General features: G+C 47.7%; 7 protein-coding genes across 7 annotated transcripts; 4 read left to right on the top strand and 3 right to left on the bottom strand.

The window, feature by feature from the left end:
• Positions 1 to 2433: 2433 nt before the first annotated feature.
• Positions 2434 to 3243, top strand: ATNIH1004_002930 (cell wall mannoprotein 1 family protein; the record flags this gene model as incomplete). The annotated part of the gene is made up of 1 exon (XM_033567614.1): positions 2434 to 3243. The coding sequence occupies one exon, from the start codon at positions 2434 to 2436 to the stop codon at positions 3241 to 3243; it is 810 nt and encodes a 269-aa protein (XP_033429609.1).
• Positions 3244 to 6235: 2992 nt separating this feature from the next.
• Positions 6236 to 7531, bottom strand: ATNIH1004_002929 (uncharacterized protein; the record flags this gene model as incomplete). The annotated part of the gene is made up of 3 exons (XM_033567613.1): positions 6236 to 6683; positions 6739 to 7247; positions 7313 to 7531. 3 exons carry the CDS (start codon positions 7529 to 7531, stop codon positions 6236 to 6238), a joined length of 1176 nt encoding a protein of 391 aa, XP_033429608.1.
• A 1272-nt stretch (positions 7532 to 8803) lies between these two features.
• Positions 8804 to 10688, top strand: ATNIH1004_002928 (amidase family protein; the record flags this gene model as incomplete). The annotated part of the gene is made up of 3 exons (XM_033567612.1): positions 8804 to 9105; positions 9170 to 9597; positions 9658 to 10688. The coding sequence occupies 3 exons, from the start codon at positions 8804 to 8806 to the stop codon at positions 10686 to 10688; spliced, it is 1761 nt and encodes a 586-aa protein (XP_033429607.1).
• Positions 10689 to 13287: 2599 nt separating this feature from the next.
• On the top strand, positions 13288 to 17184 carry ATNIH1004_002927 (uncharacterized protein; the record flags this gene model as incomplete). Its single annotated transcript, XM_033567611.1, has 4 exons — positions 13288 to 13552; positions 13605 to 13744; positions 15435 to 16223; positions 16300 to 17184. 4 exons carry the CDS (start codon positions 13288 to 13290, stop codon positions 17182 to 17184), a joined length of 2079 nt encoding a protein of 692 aa, XP_033429606.1.
• Positions 17185 to 18613: 1429 nt separating this feature from the next.
• On the bottom strand, positions 18614 to 19339 carry ATNIH1004_002926 (uncharacterized protein; the record flags this gene model as incomplete). Its single annotated transcript, XM_033567610.1, has 1 exon — positions 18614 to 19339. The coding sequence occupies one exon, from the start codon at positions 19337 to 19339 to the stop codon at positions 18614 to 18616; it is 726 nt and encodes a 241-aa protein (XP_033429605.1).
• Positions 19340 to 23094: 3755 nt separating this feature from the next.
• Positions 23095 to 23525, bottom strand: ATNIH1004_002925 (uncharacterized protein; the record flags this gene model as incomplete). Its single annotated transcript, XM_033567609.1, has 2 exons — positions 23095 to 23139; positions 23274 to 23525. 2 exons carry the CDS (start codon positions 23523 to 23525, stop codon positions 23095 to 23097), a joined length of 297 nt encoding a protein of 98 aa, XP_033429604.1.
• A 77-nt stretch (positions 23526 to 23602) lies between these two features.
• ATNIH1004_002924 (uncharacterized protein) lies at positions 23603 to 24404 on the top strand (the record flags this gene model as incomplete). Its single annotated transcript, XM_033567608.1, has 3 exons — positions 23603 to 23860; positions 23917 to 24032; positions 24098 to 24404. 3 exons carry the CDS (start codon positions 23603 to 23605, stop codon positions 24402 to 24404), a joined length of 681 nt encoding a protein of 226 aa, XP_033429603.1.
• Positions 24405 to 24652: the final 248 nt, after the last annotated feature.

Below are 24652 nucleotides of genomic sequence, written 5' to 3'. Positions count from 1 at the left end.
TGTACTCCATATTGCACAAAGGAATGCGACATGGGAAAATTTTGAACTTCGCAGCCGAGCCGAATGATGGAGCCATTAGAAACAATATTTACACCATATCATTGTTCTGTTCCTGAATTGCAAACGGAGATCATGCCGATGGTCGGCTTAACTCCAAAAAATTGAGATGTGCCAAGAACAGAAGACGACTTGGCGAGCTCCCCCCTCCCCGATTCGAAGAATGCACATGGGAATTAATTAAAACTAAAAGGCTAGAACCAAATGCCAATGTTGGATTGCGACGCTTTTGTCCTGGATGAGGATTTCTCTCGTCATTTGCCCCGGCAGTCCCTCTACTTGATTTGCTCATTCACCTGCCAGAGCACCTCATTCACCTGCGACTGGGATTATCCCAACTGGCAAGCCAATAGGCTATGTACCATGCTACCACCTGCATCCCGAGAGCTTTGTAACTGTAACCATGCTCTGGTTCCAGGGTAGGGACGCGCCGGTGGCTGACTTGGTCGACGACTAAGAAAGTGTAATTGTTTACGCGCCGTTCGTAGCGTCAGTTAATACTGGACTAGGAAAACAGGGCCACTTGGGCCAGACCTGAGTGGGTTGGATAGTGGACAGGACGACAGGAGCCATAGCTACTAGGATGCATAAGAGCTATACCTGCTAGCGCAAGCAAAGTACTGAGATGCAGGTTCCATTGTACTCCGTACCTGATGGGGTTCAGGGGGGACCAGTCGGAGTTGCTATGTACGGAGTGGCAAGCCACTCCGTGTTTAACTCCAGTATCCAGTTCTTTGTCATCTATAGAAACAAATAGATATCGTATAGCCCCGAAATAGCGGAGGAATCCGAAGGTTCCATTCCAGCATTCCGGCTCTTCCGTGGCTGCTGCCACTCCATCTGATCTGGATGGCGTAAGTCAGCGCCAGTGCTTGTGTGAGTTGCACATGATGGATATTTTCCGACACACTGCATGAAATAGAACCAACGGAAATTTGCTTCGCAAGCAAAATAGTAAAGATCACCTCACTTCTCTAACCCGCGAGGCACAGTTACAGGGTCGGCCCACGTCATCTCCTGACGCGATTGAGCAAGACAGCCACCCCACTGCTCGAGCCCTTGACGGTGGAAATTGCTCATGCAGGATGAAAAAGTCGTTGGCCACGAGCGAGAATAGTAAACTGGGACCATACAGCTAAGGCAGGTACGTCGTATCTGTTCAATCAAGAAATAAGGCGTAAAATGGGGAGGTTGGAGAGATGGTTATTCCGTATTCCCGGCGATGATGGATCCAAAGGATGCTGGGAATCCGGGGGATTATCTTGGGATGAGTAACCGATGGGAGTCATCGATATTCGACACTGCAGAGTCTACTGCCGGAGGCAAATACAACACTGTCCGTTTGCATCCTCCTCTAACCCAAGCGGGGGAATCGTCGGAGTCATTACCCAATGTGGTCAGGATCCTCCACTCGAGTCGACCCCTACCTTCTTGGTCGATAGCTCGCCGCACAAGTTAGAGATCAGCGAGGAATGATTGGTGATTATTCGCCCCAGCTGTAGACTGTAAAATGAGCCCAGGCACCCCTAGTGCGGGGTATGGGATGGGAAATGCTTCCAGTGTCTCAGCTGGACCCTGGACCGACCAGCCAAACTAGGAGGTGGGCCCAACATCGCTTAGACTGTAAGCGAATCCCCCAGAGAAGAACAAATGAGGATCCGGGGTCGGGCCGGGGTAGGGCGACAATGTTGCACCGCTAAAAGTTGGCTCCTTCACCATTGAATTCAATTTGATTGAGGGCAGGGAAGATTGGGATTCCCACTTTCTGGGACTTTCGAGCCGTCCACTTGGTGCATTCTTCCTGGAGGCATCACACCCTCCCCCCCGTGAGCCCGTCCGTCCCCATCAATCGGACGTGATTCGCAGGCGTTCCATGGTCAGTAAAATTACCGCAAAAATCGGACCCTACACCAACCAGCCCAGTCCTGGACATTGGACAAGCACTTTCGCGACGATCCTCGTCCTGGTTTTCCGGACGCTAATTAGTCACCTCCCCTCCCCGGTCCACGCCAATAGACCTGGTTGTCCAATCTGATGGTCAGAAGATGCAATCGCATCTCCAAAACAGCACTAATCACCTTGCCATTCATTCCTGCTAATAATAGCCCCAGCTTTCATACCCCTGATGGAGACTGGCCTCGGTCCCATCGTGCCACGGACATGTGAGTTTGTACGTGGCCCAGGGTCTATATAAAGGGTCTTCTCATTCCAAGATGGCCTTACTTTCTCGCCGTTGAGAATCACAGAACCGATCCATTCTTTTGGCTGTTTTCTTGTCGGATCTACCGCGGGCACTCGTTTAACCCCTGACCTCTTGTTTTTGTACTCATAGAAAAACATCTTTAATATTTCTTCTAATCTTCCTTCATCGTCACCATGAGGTTCACTGCCTTGTTCACTCTGGGTCTGGCCACCAGCGCTCTGGCCACCCCTGCTGTCGTCCAGCGCGATTCCACCGGCGTCACAAATGTCCTCTCCGAAGTCGGCAAGGGTGTCGATGCTCTTGGGTCCGCCGCCGACGGCTACAACGGCGGTGACCCCTCCAAGGTCGAGTCTGCCTCCGAGGACCTGATCGCCACCATCAAGAAGGGTGTCTCCACCGTCGAGGGCGGTGGCGACCTCACCTCCAGCGATGCTCTCGCCCTTACCAGCCCCGTCAAGGACCTGACCTCCAAGGTCCAGGACACCGTTGACAAGATCATCGCCAAGAAGTCCAAGTTCGAGGCCGCCGGTGCCGCCACCAAGGTCAAGGAGTCCCTCAACGCCCAGTACAAGGCCGCCGACAGCCTCTCCTCCGCCATCTCCAAGAAGGTCCCCGAGGCCCTTTCCGACCTCGCCAAGGAGCTCTCCGCCGGTATTACCAAGGCCATCCAGAAGGGTATTGATGCCTACAAGGATGCCAAGGACTCCAACCCCGGTAAGGAGACTGCAACTGCCACCAAGACCGGCGACTCCGAGCCCACCGGTGGTGCTGGCAAGACTACTTCCACTCCCACCATCCCCAAGCCTACCTCCTCTGGTCCTGGTAGCTCTTCTGCTACTCCCTCTCCCACCGGCGGCTCTGGCAGCGGTGGCTCTGGCTCCGGCTCTCAGCCTCCTCTTCACACCGGCGCTGCCAACATCAACCGCTTCAGCTACACCCTTGGTGGTGCTGTTGCCGCTGCTGCTGTCGCTGTTGCCTTCTAAGCGGGTGATCCCTGATGGACTGGAATGGATTAACCATATCGTACGACAGATGACGATATTGATGAGGACAAGCGCCATGACCGCTGGATTTGATGTGATTAAGATTTAGGAATGGGCTTGCTCTGTATATTCTATTCCCCCGTCTCCTGTATCAGACTGAGGTCTATATATACGCGTTGTTCTTATAGTTTTATTATTAATCAAGTGAAGCAATGCCTATTGGTGGTGTTTGTATGTAATTGATGTTAATGTATCTATTGATAGTGAAGCTTAAAAATTTGAGCATATGGATTTGAATGCTGTCTGCATCTGGATTTTTAGAAACGTTGCTGATAAGCAAACCTCAATGTTCATCTTTACTGGTTATATCCTGACTTGCTCAGCGTATGTCTTATTCTTATACAAACTACCTAACAAATATAAACGAATAGATGTGAGAATAAAGCTAGTCCATATTGGGACATCATGTGAAATATGTATACCCAATACCCCTCATACAGGAGTTGGGCATAACATCTTTCTGAATACAATTAATTCAGACCTCCTAACCAGAATCCCATAAAATCTAACAATAGATTAAGTTCAACATGTATGTAAGGGATATTCGTCATCCGCCACATGATCTATCTAATATCATAAGCACAGTTATTACTACATGGAATGAAACGTTCCATGACACCGTTGCATTGCTACTGCTACACCTCCCTTAAACATACCTATGCAAGGGAGATAGTCTCCCTAGCACTGAAAATCATTTACATGTGGCATACTCAGCCTCAGTAGATAACAGGGAGGACTAACTTTTGTCCAACGTTCAGATATTATCATCACATCAATGTAGTAATGGATAATCTATTCTCGTGCAAAACTACCTGCCAACCATGTCCTAAACCTAAGATACCTAACTAAATAGTCATACTCCTACCTTTATATTGACGAAGATATCCTCAACAAAACAAACCCGTCGGTTCTCAGCTTTCACTGTACATATGCCCAGCTACACCCTGGGATGACAGATTATCATTGTGAAGAGCTGTTCCGATTAACAGAACTTCCCAAATGCGATGATTCGATATTCTTAATTCCTCAAAATATAAGAATCCTAAGAGAGGACAGCCCAGATCCTGCGAACAGTCGTGCACGTGGATGTGAATGAACCTGGTTACTTTTAGAGAACCATAGGGAAGCAAATCAGTGCATGTGTTAGATAAATGCACAATAGCTTAAGTATAATGCTTCGACTTCTTTCCGTTCCTCTTCCTACTTCATCGCCTTTCTATTCAGGTACATGAAAGAACTTCATATTTTATTGCAGACTCCATTGGTTTACAGCCTGTACTCTTTCAAGTGTGTCGTTCATATACAGGCATGGTAGTTATAAAAAAAATTTCCAACGCCTTTCTTACAGAGATTTATACGGGACGATTTGAACGGGTCATGATGCTGAAGAGAGCGTACATAGAACAAATTCAGGATGTCAGGCTCACAAAAAGGTCAAACCGGATGATGTCGAGCCATGCGATGAAGGGCTAGTCAAACGGAAAACCCTCGGCAAACGAATAAAACATTGTCGAAGCCAACCGCGCGGAGAAAATGGGTTGAAAGCCATGGTTGTGGGCCTCTGAAATGCAGCAACAGTTTGACTACATAAAGAAGCGATCGCTGACAATGCTTGTTCGGGAGCGGACTACGAGCTGCAGTTTCATCTAGCCACTGAAGCATCACAGACCGGAATTGGCATTGCGTGGACTATGTCCGCATGCACGCCATTGGAGATGGCTTGATAGATCAGAAGGACATGGCTGAGTTTTTGAACGACCAAATTTAAAAATGGGCAGAAACTTCTTAAATTGCCATGGAAAACGCGAATAAAGTAACGCGCCGTATGCATGGGCAACTATACGGCAGTTTGCACCGGTTGGCCAACCTCAGTAACCGAAGCACTCGAAGGGTTAACGAATATTAATTTTGCAAAAAATGGATATTGCGCTGCCTGGAATATCTAGTAGCTCCAGGCATAAAATGGGATAAGGAATATTGGAACTAATGATGCTATCCGGTGCTCTGAAGGTACGCTTTAGAAAATGTTGCTCGGGTTAGAGCTAATCAATACTCAGGAATAGAGGAACTGCAGGAGTTTAAGAGCTACAAGTACGTTACCTCCTTGTTGCTCGCTGCCTCCTAGAGATTATAGGAAGAAAGAGCCAACAATATTTTCTCATTGTACAGAATAATAGAAAACGATGAACTCCGCTTTAATGGTGCTTTACATGGAAGATTGAAACTGACAGTATTTATGTCAGTTCTCAGTAACATCTACTAACGATGAAGTACAGAGGGGACAATATGAGCCTCTTATAAAGAAACCGAGCAAGAGGAACTTGAAAGGAAGTTTGTTCACCTCCAAGCCTCGCCCTCAAGCCTAAGGACTTTTAACCACGTATTCCGGCACTACAACATCACTGTGATATTCTGGGAGGCTCTGGTGCAAAAGTCCCCAACGGCCATCTTGACGGTTCCCGATCCTGAAACATATCTTCCTTCGTACTGTATCCAACCGTTTTATGGCTTCGTTTAGCTCAGTTAGATGAAAGAAGATTGCTCATTCAACCACCATTTGAATTACGCAAGATAATCGTTACATCTGGTGGCATTCATCGAAATTGGGTTGGAAGCCAAAAGGGATGCCACAGTCGATTTGATTGCCTCCCCAGATAAGGATTCATGCTGAGGCGGTTCCGCGGGTTTGTGGAGAAGGTTACAATGGTTGTTTCGTCCCGTCCCGTCGAAGCCTCATTTTTGAGTCATGCAGGAGTGGGCACCTTGTCAGTTCTAGTGACTGGTGTTTGGTGTGTATCAGTATGTTGATAGAGTTGATAGAAATGCTTAGGTCACTCTAGTGAGGACTTTATGGAGTAAGATAGGATAGGATCCAAGGTGGAATTTGATTGTACAGCATAATATTATTCTACAGTTAACTATTACATCTAGGTTATTGGTCCCCCCTAATAATCGATATCTCCTCAGTAACCTTAATCCTCCTCCCCTTTGTCACCCCACTATCCACCCTTGGTGCCGGACTAGTACTCGATACATTCGTTTCCGACTGCATCATCTCATAATCGTCATTTCCATGTTTCGACCACGACGACAGCAGACGCTTATTATCCCGTACTGCCGACGCTATGCCTGTTCCCGGGTTCGATTGGCTTTTTAAACGGCCTGATAGCGTCCGATGACGACTCGAGGTCGTATACTCGGTCAAATGGGCGAAGAGGTTTCCGAAAACCGGCTTCAAGGCCGGCACCGATAGAGCGATCAGAGTACCTGCGATCTCGGCATTTTCAATCCCCATCATGGGATTATACGCCCAGCTTCCGTCGTCGGACCACTGGCCGATGGCGACGAGGTAGACTCTGATTGTGGAGATCACGATGACTCTGTCGGTCTCTGTTAGATATGATACCGCGGTTGTATGAAATGGAAGATACTTACAGAACACCAGGGAACATCACGAGGGAGAGCTTCATCTTCTTTTTCAACGACACATGCAAATTCTTGATCAGAATCGCAGGGATGATGAACATGAGTATGTCACATGTTAGAGACACCGCAGAGTTCACAGAGTACACCAGTCCCCATGTCAGGCAATTATATGCCACGGGCTCCTCCTGCCACGGGTACGGCCATAACCCGGTCACCGGTCGACAGTGGAAGATTAACAGGAAAAACTGGGGGAGAAAAGCAGCGAACAAGAACACCGCGGCGATTTTGATGGCTAGATGGAGTCGCCCTGAGCGTGCGGCCAGTCGGTGGTAGAAGGCTAAACCGGATAGACGGCAGAGGAACAGCGCAGTGGTGTACAAGACGTGGGCGACGAAATCTAGAACTTCGGTTTCACGAACGGTGGGCATAGACAGGACATATTGAATGTATCCAAAGTGACGGCCACTTCCCAGGTCGATTAGGATGATGGAGAGTACGACGAAGGAGATGTAGATCAGCTGTTGATATGTGACATTGTAAATTTGTGGCTTTCTAGCGGAGCTGTATGGAACGACATGCATACCATAGTCAACACGGCCAGGATATCATCCATGCCGATCTTTTTCACCAGAAATGCCCGTGCATAAAGGCGAACGATCATCACCAACCCCGCCAGGCATATCAAGAAGATAATGGCCACCTTTGCCGGGGGATCACGCGATTCAGCGAGATACTCGAGTGAGACGCCGGCGGGGATTCTCCCCTCGGCGTCCGCGACGAGGATATCATTAGGGATTGCCATTAAGGATCAAGCGCATGGGCACGGATTCAGAGCATGTCTGTGTGCTCAATCTGATGGGACGAGGGAGGCCCGATGGAACGGAGGGAGAAGGGGATTTAACAAAATATATCTGATTTCTGTTACTCTTAAAACAAACCACAGACAGTTATGGAGTTAACTGGGCTGTTCTCGCCATGGAGCTGCTCGAATGAGAGCAATCTCTCCTGGACATAAGGCAATAGTTGATAGATTTTTTTCTCTTCGAACCATATAAACCAAAAACTTCCGGGTCTTGGCCTTATTACATCGGTAACGATAGTTGTCTCACTTGTGTCCCAAGTCTAATAACCTTCGGCGAATGTTTCCGGATGTCTTTGACGTTGCATCGCTCAGTGAGTGGAGTCGACATCAGAGTTTAACCTCCATCGCGACCTACCAGATCCCATAGCCAAACTGCAGGGCCTGAAACCACGGCGCACAGAGATTTAAACAATAGCGCTTCTGCATAGAACCACGCTAGAAAAAGTTGGCTCGCTAATCAGACGAAAGTAGGATTGACAACGATAGCTTTCCTCTCCATTCCAATTGCGCCGCAAAAGAAGGAATCTGGTACGCAAGCAAGGTACACCCCATAAGCTCGACCGTGCTCCAGGATGACTGAGATTTGGCGATTGGTGGAGACGAGATCACGCCCTGCATTCCCGTCTACAGAGCTCTACACGAGCGCCGAGATACCCGATGAGAGGACTGAGGCAACCGCGGTTCAGGAAAAGTCTAAAATCTGATCTGGATTATGCCAAGATTTAGTCCACGGTTATGAAGACTTGCCCTATATAGAACATGGAGATATGACAAATTTCGTCCTACAGGTATGGAGCCATATCAGGGACTAGGGGACTGGAAATGAATCTCGCTCGCAAATGTCCATCTCGATGACGGTTTATTTTCTGCACGGAAATTTGACATGAAAAAGCTCGCAATGTGGCTGAAAAGTTACCCGATAGGTATCAGCGGATGATTACATTAATGTGCGCATCACTGTGTGCTAAGCGAGGCCCTTCAAATGACCACAAATGACCATTGATTTACCAATCCACATGTTTCATATTAGTGGCTGGGCGAGTGGATCGTCCAGCACCCATCTAGATTCCCCGATACGAGGCAACTATATGAATAGTGTGCCATTCATTCCCAGCATTCGGGTTTTCTGCTCATCCCTTGAAACCGGGCGATCGTTTCTATTTCCAGGGATCTTCATTCGCATCCTTTCCCTTCCTCCAGGCACTCCCAGGAATGGCTTCTAAGTTGTTGTTCCTGGCCTTGGCGAGTAGTCTGGCTGTAGCCAGTTCTACTCCCCAGGACATAAATGATAGCCTGGTTGCTTCTCAGATCGTGAATGACCCCTACGCCTATGACTTTCCTCGTCTGGGCTCCGATGGAGCTGGTTTCTTCCCGATGCGTCTGTGTAATGGCTTCAAGCTCGAGGAAGCCAGCATTGATGCCATCCAAGAGCAGCTTGCAGGGGGTCATTTGACCAGTGTCCAGCTGCTACAGTGCTATCTGGAGCGGGTTTACCAGACCGACCCGTACCTCAGGTATGCTCCCCGATCATCTGCACGCTTTCTACGAGTTTGTTATTAACGAGAATCCCTCATGCAGAGCTATTTTGCAAATCAACCCAGATGCTTTCCGCATTGCCGAGGCCCTCGATGCCGAACGCGCGGCGGGTAGAGTTCGTGGCCCGCTTCATGGAATCCCATTTATTGTGAAGGACAACATTGCCAGCAAGGATCGCATGGAGACCACGGCCGGTAGCTGGGCGCTCCTGGGATCCGTCGTCCCCCGTGACTCTCACGTTGTCCATAAACTGCGCACCGCTGGCGCTCTGCTCATGGGCAAGGCTGCTCTGAGTGAGTGGGCCGACATGCGCTCCAACAACTACTCGGAGGGCTTCACCCCTCGGGGCGGCCAATGCCGTAGCGCCTACAATCTGACTGTGAACCCTGGCGGAAGCAGCTCCGGTTCTGGCGTCGCCGTCGGCGCGAACTTGGTTCCATTTGCGCTGGGAACTGAGACGGACGGTAGTGGTATGTCTTGATTCAGTAGGATAGCTATGCCGATCACATCTTTTACTAACAAGTGCGTAGTGATCAACCCGGCACAGCGAAACTCTATTGTTGGCATCAAGCCGACAGTTGGTCTGACCTCCCGCGCGGGTGTTGTTCCCGAGTCCACGCACCAGGATACAGTAGGCACCTTTGGAAAGACAGTCCGTGACGCGGTCTATGCCCTGGATGCCATCTACGGTGTCGATCGTCATGATAATTACACCAGTGCCCAGTGTGGGCTGACTCCGAAGGGCGGCTATGCGCCGTACCTCTCCGACATGTCCGCTCTCAAGGGCGCGGTATTTGGCCTCCCCTGGGAGTCCTTCTGGAGCCTCGGTGATCCCGAACAGATCAGCCAATTGCTGGAGCTGGTGGATCTGATCAAGGCGGCCGGTGCCACGGTGATTAACGGAACCGAGATCCCCCATTACAAGACGATTGTCTCTCCGGACGGATTCAACTGGGACTATGGCACGACCCGCGGGTTCCCCAACGAGTCAGAATACACCTACATCAAGGTCGATTTCTACAACAACCTGAAAGACTATCTGGCTGAGGTGCAAAACACAAATATCAAGTCTGTTGAAGATCTCGTCCAGTATAACATTGATAATTATGGCTCTGAGGGCGGATACCCTGGTATCCATCCCGCCTTTGGCTCCGGACAGGATGGCTTGGTTGCATCCTTGGAAAGCAAGGGAATAATGGACGAGACGTACTTCCAGGCCTTGGAATTCTGCCGTCGCACGACTCGCGAGGAGGGAATCGACGCCGCTTTGAAGTATAAGAACCAGACTCTTGACGGACTACTGGTGCCTCCCGATGTTGCGCAGAGCATCCAGATCGCAGCTCAGGCTGGATACCCTGTAATTACTGTTCCGGCTGGTGTGGGCAGGGAGTCGGGCATGCCTTATGGACTGGCTATTATGAACACTGCCTTCTCCGAGCCGAAGTTGATCACGTATGCCAGTGCCATCGAGGACCTGCAGAAGAGCACGAAGACCAAGTGGCAGCGTTCTCTGCCTGAGTGGCGCGGCTACTTGACCCGCAACCTTCCCGTCATTATGTGAGAGACGTGACGTGGATGATTTCTCTTGACTTTCTGATCTTACCGATAGACTAATTTTTATATCCATGTATTATACCAGCCAGGGTGAATTTCCCATGAGGCATAATTATAGATAGACAGATAGATAGATATTCATATTATAGTCCGCATCTGTCAGTTATTAGCCGATTGACGGACTCACAACTAGTTATATCATGTACCATCCTTCATATATGAAGGGCGGTGTAGAGTGAGATTCCTCCTAATCTTGCCTTCCGCGTTTGTGTTATTAACTTCTAGGTAGGATACATTTGGAACTATGCGACAGCTTAATCCCTGTCTCTTCCACGCATGGCACAGGGTTCTAGCCGAATCCCTTTCCACCACCATGGCCATTTAGCGAACTGAGTCATAATTATACTAGAATTTATAAAATCAACTTTCTTTATACAACCCAAGCTTAGAATATAGAAATGCTATCTAGGTAGAACTTTCTCCTATTGAAGTGTCCGCCATGACGTAAATTCATCTTCAACCCAACGGTCCAAAACAAAATCATCTCTGAAATAGTACACACATCTAGACAGATTACTGCTAAATCGAACCTTCTCATGCATGGCTCTGTACTATTGCTTCTAAGCTGCGCTAAAATCCAATAGTTAATGCAACACTTCCCGAATACAGCAAATTCCCTTGTTTACCATGCTGTCATAGAATTTCCGTCCCTGGAATCCAGCAGCTGTATGTTGCTATCAACTACTTCTGAGATATAGAGTACTATTTTTACCTACCAGGATGTAGCTTCTCTCGACAGCCTTCTTCTTAGCCTTTGCATTACAGGCTGCGACTACCGTTCTTGAGAAGATTAAATCCCTATCTTGGACAAGTAGTGAATCTCTCTCTCAAGAGCTGGGAAGAGCTAAGAACCAGACGCATCTGAAATAGTTTATAAAGGATGATTGGATGGCCGATTCATATCATGGATATACCATCTGAGTATGGTCAATGACGATGTTAACGGGATCCATCCGGCGTGGTCGTATGTCGAACCTTTTTTTTTCTTTTTCCATATTCATGTAACAAGCATAGAGCACTAGGTCTGAAATTCGGGTTTGCTGGAAATAAAGCATGTACTGATATAGAGTCCAGGCGCGAATAAGCTAATTGATCCTAGCTGGCCCTGAGCTTCATGGAATATACATGTCAGGGCATTCTTGGCCCCTGATGAAGTTTCCAAGTTCTTAATGAGAACTTTACCTTAATTACCGCGGTCACTGATCGCCGCCTACCACATTATCAGACAAGCATTGAACCGAGAGCCGTCTTTCACAGGACTCAGTATTAGTCTAGGGGCGGCACTAACCTAATTTGGGTGGGGATGGCCAAATTTTGTAGTCCAATCTATAATACTTTCATGTTCCAGATAATAATGCGTGTGAAAGCCCAGCGGTTGACAGCCCCACAGTAACGCAATTGCGATGTATATGCCTCAATTTTTCTCTATGACTCAACATTTGGGGTTTACCAGTAGAATAGAATAGAACAAGCACACTGATATCGCGCCGCTGGGCCATCGCACCGACGTGGGCCATATTAGGATCCCAGGCGACTTGATGCAGTGGATCAAGATCAAGATGGGATGCGGGTTAAGGGCGACCAGGCCGAAGGTCCAGCATGATACTTTGTACTGGAATGATGAGGCATACAAATAGTTGACACTACACAAATTTTGTTTGCTTACTCGTCTATGCAGTACTCATTAATTTCATTGACTGATTAATTCAATACTAATCATCTAAACTAAGATGTAGGACATCGACTTTCATGCAGACACACGGCAATAATACAGGCCTGTGAGAAAGCGCCAGCATGCTTATAGACGCCCGTTGTTTTGGGTATTAAGAGGCATACAGCAATCGACACTCACTCATATGATTAGTATGAGGAACTTGTCGTGGCTGGGGTTATAATACCCTGTGGGAAACAAAAAAGACAGAGATGCGGAACAGAAGGCTCCCTAACTACTATAAACATCATTCCATACATTCATAATGTGGTCCAGGGATGAATCTGACTCTGCTTGCATTAAAGCAGAGTGATCAGATTGATCTGGCTGGTGGGATGAAAACATAAGAAATGGAGAAGAGGAAAAACGAACAGGAAGGTTTTTAAAGGGCAGGTAAGTGTGTGGAGCTAACTACTTTAGGTTAGCGCATATCCAACCGAGAGGGCTTGGCATGTTTATTCGTCGAGGACACCTGAGGCAGCAAAGTGATTTCAGCCTTCTGTATTTGGCTCTTTATTGCCTTAGGCAGCATTTCCCGCAATACCAGTTACTCCTCTTTGGCCCGGGGGCATGCGGTATAGCGTGCCTACTTTGGGCATAGTGACGAAATGAATATCGTCACAGTTACGGAGTACAGAGTAGATGGGATAATTATATCAAACGCCTGCTTCTGAAAGAAGGATCTAAGACAATTACTACATAGCCATATCGTTGCATCACCCCAAGAGGAAAGTTCTTGGAGAAGGTCTCCCATTTCAAGCTCACACTCCCCTGTTAAGTCAGAATTTCGAATACCCTCCTTAGCTACGTGTGTTCTTCCGTGCGTTTTCCCGGTATGGCAGGCGAAGGTAACCCCCCCAAGGAAGCGCCTTGCGGTAGCATATCGAGTCCAGCCAAGGAGACACAGACGACACATACCAATGATCACCCGCCCGCCGTCTCGACATCTCAGACTCAGACTGCCCATGCTTATATCGATAATCTCTTCCCCGAAGAACTTGCCAAGAGAAGAGAAAAGCTCCGAGAGGTGGTACGGGAAGTCTGGTCTGACCATACACTTGAATATTCAACAAGGATCCGGGAAGTAGATCCATCTGAATGTATTTAGATCCCTATCCGTTTCCTGCGCTTGATAACTGATTTGCTTTATAGCCATCCTTGGCCTTGACCGGCGGTCTAACGACGACATAATTGTTAAGTTGGAAATAATGCCGGTAGAAGAGTGGGAAGCAGAGCAGATGGCAGAGCGGGAACAGCAGAAAGACGGACAACGGTCGACACAGGGCCACAGGGTATAGCATAATCAAATTTCATACCAATTTTCGCAACTTTCAATTTTCAACTACTTGCATCTTATATGTAGGTACGCCATAAATCATGCGGCTAGCTTTACGGGGATCTCCCTTGTTAGCGTTTTCCAAGGCACTTTTGAGAAGTTTGTGCTCATTTTTGAAATTAGTCGTTCGAAAAGTCAATCCTTGCCCTTTCGGATTTATCAAGAAGCCACTGAAGTATCTCCAATGGTAACCATGGACTTCAGCTGGAGGACCAAAACATTCATGAATATATTTGTCTTGGGTCATGGATTGTTCAAAAAGCCATATCTGCAGCCGAAAACATCAGTTAGGATGTAAAACATGTTTTCTAAAGACGTTCGTGCTTGGCTCGGTGATGCTTTGAAGTGAGTCTCTATGGCTGAACACCGTTTCTTGATATTGTTGGGATGAATTAGGCCTCTGCGAAGAACGTCATCAAGTTCCCTATTCCACCAGTGAGGCCTCTCCTCTGAAACAGGTCAAGGTTGTGTGTAAGTTTCTGAATGCCTTTTGACTGAATAGCAAAGTACTGCTTGGAGTCTAATATGCGTCGTCCACTGCTTCGTTTGTTGTGTGTTGTCTATGGATAATTTGATTAAACATCTGATCCTCGCAACCGTCTCGCATACTTAGGGCATCTCTAGATCCTCTACCCATGCTACAAGACTTGCTTTTCATTCAGTTATCACCATGGGCTCGGTAGGGGATGGAGAGCCTCACATTGTCTTCTGAAATTACAGTGCCTGCGACTTCATTGGAGAATATGAGGAGCCACCCAGCAGACGATTTTGCAAATGAATCGCTGTGGAGGCAGTCAAAATTGTGCTATGAGGGTGGCCAACAGTTGGAAACATCCCCTAAAAGCCGAAGCAATGCGATATGCTGAATGTATGAGTGGAGTCGACAAAGTACTGGACCTGGCCCAGGACTACATTGATAACCAGAACGACCTGCATTTTGCGGCTACTTTTTTAGTCCGGCAAGCAAAAGGCGTGGAGGGGTTCAGTGATTAGCCACGGGCCCGACTGTAGATAGAGACTGTCAGTAGTGGTTATTTGCGCTAGTTATTCTTTACCTTATCTAGATGTAAGAATATTAAAATGACACTAATTTCTGCGCTATTCCCTGACAATATAGAGTGGATATGTAGCCTCCAGTAGTCGACAGCCCCAATCCCACAACTCTCCAAAGTATACAAAGTTTCGGCAGTCAGTTTTTAGGATTTATCCGTAATCGGCGCTACTCTCTCGACCAGAATGACAATACCAAAGCCAGTCACTGCAAAATTTACTACGGCAGGCTTCCACCGTGATTGTCTGGTGTGTGCTTTCCGCCAGCCCGCTTAATACGGCCAATCAGAGGAGCATAGACCTGATCCACTGGGGGTCCAGGAACAACGATTCCTGGAAGCAACCATGGATCCATGAGGCTATCGCTACGAAGCTACAAGGTATTTAAGTAGTCTACCGTCCTGCCTTCGAGACAGGGACCAGTTCAGGTTTGCCAACGCAGCTAAGACGGTGCTACAATGGGTATGTCTTCACCAGCAATTGAATCATCCACAATACGGTGCAACTGACCAGCATTTACCGGCAGGATACTCCGAGGTGCAGTACAACCGCTGTTTGGTCCATGCCACTCATATGAATGAGCTGACCCCTGCCAGATTCACTGCCACTTCTGCGGCGTGAGCTTTAACATTTGCCGCAGTCGTGCACCGGGGGAGCCAGACTGGGCGAAGTGGGATTACACAGGGAGCCACCCGGACCCGGAGCTGGAATTCGATGATCTGGATTTGGACGAGTGTTCTCGAAACGGCTGCGGCGTCGGCGTCCGCTATCCCAAGGAGGAGGACAATGAGGCCCAGGATGCTGACTACATTCCCAGAGAGGATGAAGAAGACCATGAACCGTACGAATATGACTCTGATTATGAATCCGCCGATGACGCCATGAACGTCGGGGAAGACGACGGATGGAATGACGGAGATGGCGAGGAAGACATCGAGAGCCAATGGTATCGCGACTGGCTCTTGTCGAGCGCAGTCCCGCAGGACTTAGTGCCCGGGGAGCCAGCCTGGACTCCTCCCCTTCATAGAGATCGCCCTAACGAAGTCGTTTTCCCGCTGACGTCGGGTCAGCTTCCAGAGGGATACGGCCCAGAACAACTGGAACATATTGCCGGTCCGACCTGTACAGGATCCAATGCATATTCCGGGCATGCAATTTCGATGGAGGCAATGAGAGGCTGTCGAACTGCCCAGTTTCTGGTTCATAAGCAAGCCTCTGAGGCAGACTGGCAGCCAGACGGTCTGGATGAAGATTGGGAGCTCTCCGGAGACTGGTTTCTCTCGGGTCTCTGTGATGGAACAACGTCGCGCGACATCGACTATCAAACAGTGTATCCTCCTCGGGGCGGGCTGGACCAGCTCGAAGCTGATAATATGAATTTTGAGGTGAGTACTGATCCCGAAGTTCAACCCCAACCCACATAATTCGCGTCATTCGGGTGGAGATGCTAACTCGCGGCAGCCAGAGTATACGGACTCCGATTCCATCGGTATGCCCTTCCATCCATGGTGCTTTGACATTTTCTGCCGTCAGTCAAAGGTCCTCTTCAACCACGTCAACATCTCCGGCCTGATGACATGGCGCAATGCAGAATTCTCCTACGAGGACTTTCATGGGTTCCCCCGCACCCGGGACGTTCTCGATGGGCGGGAACAGTGGTGGCGTCACAACCACGGTCACGAGTATCTGGCAGCAAACCCGCTGTATGTGCCCAATTTGGAGCGTCTTCTTTTCGCCGCTGTCAACCTAGAGGACGGCGACTTCACTCCAGACACCGGTGCATTCGATCTGTCCCGCCGCATTTGGCCAACGGAGACTCCCTCTCAAGCACGTCCGGCCGATCCACTGGCATCCCTCCCCCTGGAACTACGACTCCTCATTGTCGGCTTTCTCGGCTCGCGGGATATTGCAAACCTCAGGCTTGCTTCCCGCGCCTTTGAACAGCTCCCCGTCAGTCTTTGGTACCGTCTAGTTCGCGATGAGATGCCCTGGCTTTGGGAGGCGTGGGATGAGACCGAATGTATCCACGTCCCTTCCATCTGGACCTCAGTGACCGGGACAGACGTCCAAATGTTCTTCACCCGAAGGCAGCGATACGCCAGTGCACTAAGTGATATGTGTAAAGAGATCAATGTTGAAGACGCCGTCGATTCCCTGCTACCGATGCCAATGACAGCACCGCGTCAACTCCGATTGCCCAGGGAACAGACTAATTGGTATCAAGTCTATACCCAAATCAAGCGCCACTGGGGCCAGCTGAAGGGTTTGCAGAATCGACAGCGCATTTGGCGGGATGTGGAGGGAATCATGACGCTGATTCAGAAATATACGTGCTCTATAGACTAATCGGAAGAGAACATCATTACTTCGCTGAATACCTGTACCAAATCTCTACCCCTATCGCGAAGGACCTACACCTGCGTTGTAGAGGGGAATCTCTACCCGTGTTTATATAGAGGCATCAGGATCCCGGGACTTCCATGATCGCTTACCTGTCCTGTAACGCACAACTGGAAAGATCATTACTTCTGGCAGCATTGGCGGGAACTGGGTCTGAATGGTTCTCGTGTCTTTGATACCTCCTGTATATCATCGCCCCTACGATAAGCAATACGGGCTACGGACTAAAGATTAGAATCAAACGGGCTTTCGTTCGACAGCGACGTTAAATACAAAACACCAAGGTGACTACCGTATATATAACCCGCATCCCTTGAATCGGTACCACATCACTCTCTAGGAAGATCCTCCCCCTAAACCAAATAATGTCATCCATGATAAAGCTCATTCAGTGCAATTGACCACCCCGCTGTTCAGATTCAGTGGAGTTGACGTATTGGGTTTGGTATCCAAGTCAGCATAGGTCCGTTTCACAGTCAGGGTGGTAATTGGAACGCCGTTCTTGATGATGCAGCTGTCGGTCTGGTGTGCTGAGTAGAGCTTCTAATTGAACACTCCCAAAGGCCACAAGATTATTGGCAATGCATGCACGTGTAAAAATTCGCTCGCCTGCTAATGTTTAAAGTGAAAGGTAGCAAATTCCCTAAATCATTAAGAGCAGCCATCGATGTACCTAAAACTGCATTAGGTCATGGACAGGCTACACCAAAACTATTCGGCTTCTCCATCGTTGTAAACCCAGTGGCAGGATTAAGATCTGGGGCACAAGAATACTGTTCGATGACTCTCGCGGAAGCACTTCACTCCACACATTCTGATATTCTACGATAACATGAATGCTTATCTGAAGCATGGACAGTACCAGGAACTCCGGGCCTCATTTGAGCAGGAATTTGGAGAGTATAATGCTATTTCTTTCTCTAATTTATTTTATTATATAAATAATAAATAGCAGACCTAGTGGAATGGCTACTATAGACACTGGTTTTATTAGGATTGAAGAAGAATATACTACTCAACTCCTTTTTAGAGTATTAAGGCTTCGTTCTGCAGTGAGTATCTGTAGAGCTCGGCGGATCATGGATGGGACCCCTTACGAAAACGCCTGCGACTACTGTCAAAATTAGGTGATCATGCTGTTTCATGTCCGCAGTTGGCCCCAGTTGGATCATTACGCTCATGGCTAAGCTCGGTCCCGCGTAAGAAATTATGGTCTGTTGAGCAACAACACAATTCTATGTATATAAGCATGTATTAATACTAATGAGCTATATGCAACCCGCCATTATACCCTCCAAGAAACAATCATATAACATCAATCATTAAGTGCAGATCCATCCGCATATACACTCCCACGGAAATAACCCCAACTACCTTAGCAGCTATACTCCACCCACCAACCAGTCTCACCATTTTGCTCCAAAAACACCCTATCCTTATGGACTAGTGCCAACCGCAGGGTCAGAACCTTCTTACACTGGATAGACGCCACCAAGCTCGTGCGAGGCCCCTTGGTCTCAGGCCAGAACGAGAAATCCGCATGCCCCAGGCTCTTCTTCTCATCATTATCGTCGACATCATATACTCCGACGAGCGCCGAGTGTCCCGCGGAGAAGTTCCGCTTCTCGGGGATACTCCATCCGATGGAACAGTCTTTTGCTTCAGAGGGAAGACTCCACGAGATAATCTGCTGCCATTCGCCCGTGTCGGATTTGCTGAGGTTGAAGTCCGGGGTGGAAATCGGGTGGTCCGTGTTGGGGAGGATCAGGGTCTGCATCTGTGGCTGGAAGAGCTTGGTTTTCTTTCCTTTTTCGGTGCAGGTTGTGGGACGGGAAGAGTCGTTGTTGTCGTTGTCATTATCATTATCGTCTGGGCAGCCGTCCTTCAGGTCGCAGGGATCGACGGAGCAGCAGCCTCGGAAGTTATTGAGTTTGCAGACGTAAAAGGCCGTGTTTGCATTGCATTGTGTATCGTCGCGGGAGATCAGGGTCGGGCCCGAGTGGACTCGGTCGGTGGTGGTGGTAGTGGTGGGAAGGGCAGCAGCGAGAGGGACGCTGACGATGCTAGCTGCCATGCAGAGAACAGATGCGCGGAACAACATGGTGTGGTGTGGTGATTAATTTGATACAGTGGGATTAAAAGATTTTTGTGTACGAGAATATTATGAGAGAGATTAATTGAATCGCTAGACGTAGATAGTAGATATTAAAATGGTGATGGTAGAAGCGAGTTTACAGTGTAGATCGCGGCCATATTTATATCTTTCCAAGCCATACTTCCCCTCATGCAGCTCAGGGACCATCTCCTAAAAATCGAGAAACTAGAAAGGGAAAAAAAGGAAAGGTCCGGCCTAACCTAAAGCTAGTAAGGCAAGTAAGTGCTAGTAGAACGCAAGGCGCAGATCTCAATCCCCTTCCGGGCTATGTTGGGAAAGCCAAGAGCGGCTAATGTAAGGCCTTCTTTTTGAGTTCCAAAGACCTGCTATTTCTCAGCATTGGGCCACAATTCGCTGGCGGTGAACTGGCCAAGACTGACTGCGGAGTAGGGCTATGCTGATCTAGCGAAACACCCTATTGGAATCACACATCCCTATAGTGCTGATCCACTATGTAGCTGCTTGTGGTAAAACGTTTTCTATTCTTATACATCAGCAATATGACATCTGAGGAGGAGCTGCACCCCACCAGCTACTAGTCAAGCTAAAGCGATCAATCCAATCCAAAAGCACGAATGTAAGACACGCTGACCATGGCTCTATAATTAAACCCTATTTGATGCGGATAACACAAGAGGCCGTGCTGGCGCAAGGTCAAGCCACGAGAGTAGCTAGAACAGTTGACTAGGTACTCGTGAATTATAGCAATATGTGACTTCGAGAGCAACATAGGATATGAGCATAAGGTACGCTATAAATCTACTTGCAAAATTACTGGCTATACCACCTTATCTTTCCTTTTAAACAGGGTATATTACGATGCACTATGCTTGCACTATGCCGACATTATAGACGGTAACAAGTGGGTATGGGCATTGTCAGTCAGTTGATAGTCACATTTCACGTTCTATTTTCGAGGAGTGCCCAGGTAAATGTACTAGATTTTATTTATTGTCAAGAATCCATGACATAGTACGTGGGCAATATGCCGTCCTATGATCATAGCCATTTCCAGCAAAGCACTTCCCCTATGTAAAGGTGAGAAATATCAAATGTCAGAGAATATCATCTCTGGTCAATTGCTCGACTGCAGGCGCATATCAAAAGGGTTCATATTCTTTCCAGAAATATGTCATTATGACCCAGCTCTAAATTTGTCCCTGGGAGAGATCCCTCTTAGATATCCGGTTTCTGAGTTCTTAAAATTCCAAGAGCGCGCCGAATATCTACTCAAGTAAAGGTAATCCTATCATTTACTGTGTAGTTCGTATGTTGTTCCTTCAGCAACCTATGTTTATTCACATTCCAAATCCGCAACGCATTTGCATTAGTTTTTGATTACAGTCAAGGCCATTCACCAGTTTGAACACAGGGATTAATTCAATTGGACAGCAGTGCGTACTAATATTAAGAAGTCTAAGGGTTACCTAGGTGTAACTATTAATAGCAGGATGTTGGTAGCACAAGGGATATACCAGTTGTCAGCATCACTACGTGCGGCCACGTCCAGCTCCGGGATTTTTAGCCACTGTGAATGGCTCCATGGTGACCACGACCCACGGATAAGTCTTTGCTCCACTGCTATCTGAGGCCCTCGGGCGTTTGATAGTAAAGTTCTTTCAATCCAGGTTTGTAGCCGACCTTGAGACACGGGCTCTGGTTTATCTTGGGAGATCCGTTGCTGATTTCTTAGGTGCCGAAAATTCCTGTTGAATTATGCCGGGAGCTGTTTGTTGTTTTGAAGCTATAGTGTTGATATTGGATTAATTATTATAACGGTTTGGTTTTCTCTAGATACTGGTCTAGAGATAAAACCATTTGACCATAAAAGGTACAAGACGACTGATCTTTCGATCAGTCGCATCTAGAGCCGTACATAGTTGCGAAGGCCTTAGTCTGAGCAATAACTGGGTTCAACCCTTGACAAGTATTCTTGCTAAACCTTTATACTCTTCTTTATATAGGTTCTATCCATAATTGCTAGAGTAAAATAAGCCTAAAGCTAAGTATTATACTTGGACTTTCCGGTGTTGGTAATAGAAATAGAACTTGGCGTCCTAATATAATACTAAGATACTAGGCCCGAAAGTTGGATATTAGTTTCTTCTCAAGAAATTAATAAAGGACACAGGGCTGGAACTTTTAGAAGCTGTAATAACTAAGGCTATAAGTAAATAATTGTTCTTGGCATGTAGAATAGAAATGTGCTGTAGAATTTATAGGAAAAGTCTATCTTAGCAAGCCTCCCCAAAACTTTAACTAGAAATACAAAACGCTATATAACAGGCGCTATATTGGGGCCAGCGTAATAAAAAATAGATGGAAAGATGCGGAAATGTTAGGAAAATAAGAGGTAAAAAAAAAAAAAAAGGATTAATGCGGTGCGGGTGAAGAGTTGAAAGCAAAAGTCTTACAGAAAACTGCACACCGAGGAGTCTATGGTCTACCATATTTTTGCGGGGAAATATGCTGCATTTAATATTCCTTAGCTTAGCTCTCTTCCTAGGCATCTTTACTTGGATTCCAATATGCTCCCTACAATGGAAGAGCCGCCGCCATATTCAGAACACCCAGAACAAGACAAAGAGTACGGGTTATTAAAGTATGCTCCCCCGAGCTTTTGGACCTCCGCTGTAATTAATATTAAGTATCAAACAGCTTCCAGCTTTTCAGGACTCAGAGTTCGAAGTCTATACTCACCAACATGAAATAATTATAAGCATCACCGACATTCATGATCAGCAATCAACCACGATGGTGCATCACTGGGATCTCCGGGACACAAAAAAAGATGACTTATCAGAAAATTCCTTTGTCATTCCCACAACAATCCACTCCGATACCCTACCATTAATTCGACGCTTTCAGGATTTTGGGGTTCACCAGCTCCCATCATCTATCGATCTGTATAATAATACTCGAGGCATACATGACTACCTCACGTCCGTTCTTAGTAATTGCAGCGGCCATCAAACCCCGGGAATTTCATTAAGTATTAAATCCAGACTGCTGGATCGCTTGCACACGATACTTTCTTGTCCACCCCAAAGAGTTATTAATGTTCAGCTGTTCGCTATTCCAGTGTACGGCAATACTGAAACCCTACGACCCACTAGCCGGGACGTACTGGTGTGGAAGTGTGCTAAACCGGAAAGCATCTATGACCGGAAGAGTGGCTTTGGGAAAAGGATATTCAAGATGCTATAACTGATGGGGAATGGAATGCAGGGAAGGATTTGTATTTAGTTGTTCACCATGTATCTGAGCAGAGGGGAGAGGAGTTTGCGCAGGGCCGAGTTAAGTGCCAATGCCTAGGCCCCGTGCCGTTTGTGCAAGGGACAATGTAAATGCCGATTAAATGGATTGAACTGAGAAAACGAAACATGAAAAGGAAAAAGAACCCTGTGGAGCAAGATTCTACAACTAGCTGCATAGTGTGGCCTGACTGTGAAATATGGCAAAAAGATGGCAGGTATATGAATATGGTAGTTAGCTTGAATTAACAACCCTCATTGGTATATGGAGGCGCCGGCGCCGCACCCGTTAGTTCCATACCCATTTTTAGGCTATTTCCCTCAAGGAAACCATTAAATCCATTGCGGGTACAATCATGATACAGAGATGCAGTATGGTTGCAAGGTGCCTATAGGGTTGATATCGAGCCGTTCATATGTATTCACAACACCAAAAAGGCAATTGCCTTACTCGAAATGCCAGAAATGTAAGGGCTCGATAAGAACGGGCCCCTGGATATGATCGACATTTTGGCAGAGGCCTTACAGTCAGTAGTCATTGGCTGATGTCCGGGACGAAGACATCTACCGAAAGGGCTGAATGTACGAGAGAGTTGGTTTTTTGACTTCGGCACTATTGTTCGTACCTGGTTTCGTGGTGATGGCGGATCGAGCCTCCGGACGTCAAGAGGTTTCACGGCGGAGTTGAGATCAAGTCTCTCTGAGAGGTCAGTAGATGGGCGGATGGAAGTCTTGAAGTTATCAGACCTTCGTTCCATATACCTCGCTGGTTCCGTAGTAACGGCAGTGTCGATCTGCTGCACATCGAATGTTTTGATGACGGAGATGATGTCGAGTTTCTCTTCGATGTCATTGAGTGCGCGGTACAATGATGGCATGGAGAACTAAAAGGACGGCCGCAGTGCTAGCCCTGGATATAGAGCAGGCTGGGCAGGAGGAACCCCGTACTGGCAACATGACCGCAGTCTTCCATAGAATGATCACCCGATGCGACCCCCTAGGTATTTTATTAAGTGTTGCAGGAATCCTGGTCCTTCCATACGCGGTCACGTCCGCGAATACGTCTGGCTGGAGCAGTACCGGCATTGTCGCCCCTCTCGCGATCTCCGAGGTTCTGCCTGGTTTATTCGTCCACGGGTATCGGACTTTCAATGGCATTGTTGCGCACCATCTTTTCTCCTCCACCTCCTTTAATTTCATCCTTGTGCTTGCTGTATGCACCTACGCGGTTCGCCGGGCTTGCACTTATTTCCTGACCCTGTAGCTCAGTCCTACGGAAATAGCCCGATTCACACCTCTGTCCTCTTTATCGCTCTGGGGATTAGCGCCCTCATATTCAATACGTTGTCTGGCCGACTAGTGCCATTCTTGGAGCGCGTCTTATGGTAAGTTAAAAACCAGATGCCCTCCCCTTCCACTCTTAAGAGCAAAGCTACAGAATCTAAAGAAGGAACTTCTCACTAACCAAAAAAATTGGACAGTTTATCCTCTGCTGGTGCTTCTCCATTCCCGGTGTGCTCCTGCTCTCCTTCATCGAACATGATACATCCTACTGGCGGTACGCCTTCGCCGGCATGATCCTCTATATTGCCGGTATAGGCGCCGTGTACATCACTGCCAATTTTGTGGTTATTTCCTCTGCTTCGAAAGCCGATCAAGGTGCAGTTGCAGATGTGTTCAACGTCGCATTACAGGTGGGCGGCTCAATCCTCGGTCTGGCTGTTATTACTGCCATTAATCCAGCAGCGATACGGTGATCCATCTCTTCCAAAAGATGCGTACGGTCGGGTCGGCTACCAGAGCGCGTACTATAGCTCTGTTATCTTGTGTTTTATTGCGTTGTTGCTGAGCGTATTCGCCGCCAAGTATGCAGGGACGGCGTGGAAGAGATTTCGGAAGACATCAACTATTGAACAAACGGAGAGTAGAGGATATGGTACTACCTATGTCTTAAATATGCTGGCTCAGGAGCTAATGTTGAAGGCGATAACAGAGAAGTTGCTTA

This window comes from Aspergillus tanneri (assembly GCF_003426965.1).
Source record: "Aspergillus tanneri strain NIH1004 chromosome Unknown AapTan_1_pilon_pilon_pilon, whole genome shotgun sequence".
Classification (NCBI taxonomy): Eukaryota; Fungi; Ascomycota; class Eurotiomycetes; order Eurotiales; family Aspergillaceae; genus Aspergillus; species Aspergillus tanneri.
This window is presented reverse-complemented; position numbering and strand designations above follow the sequence as displayed.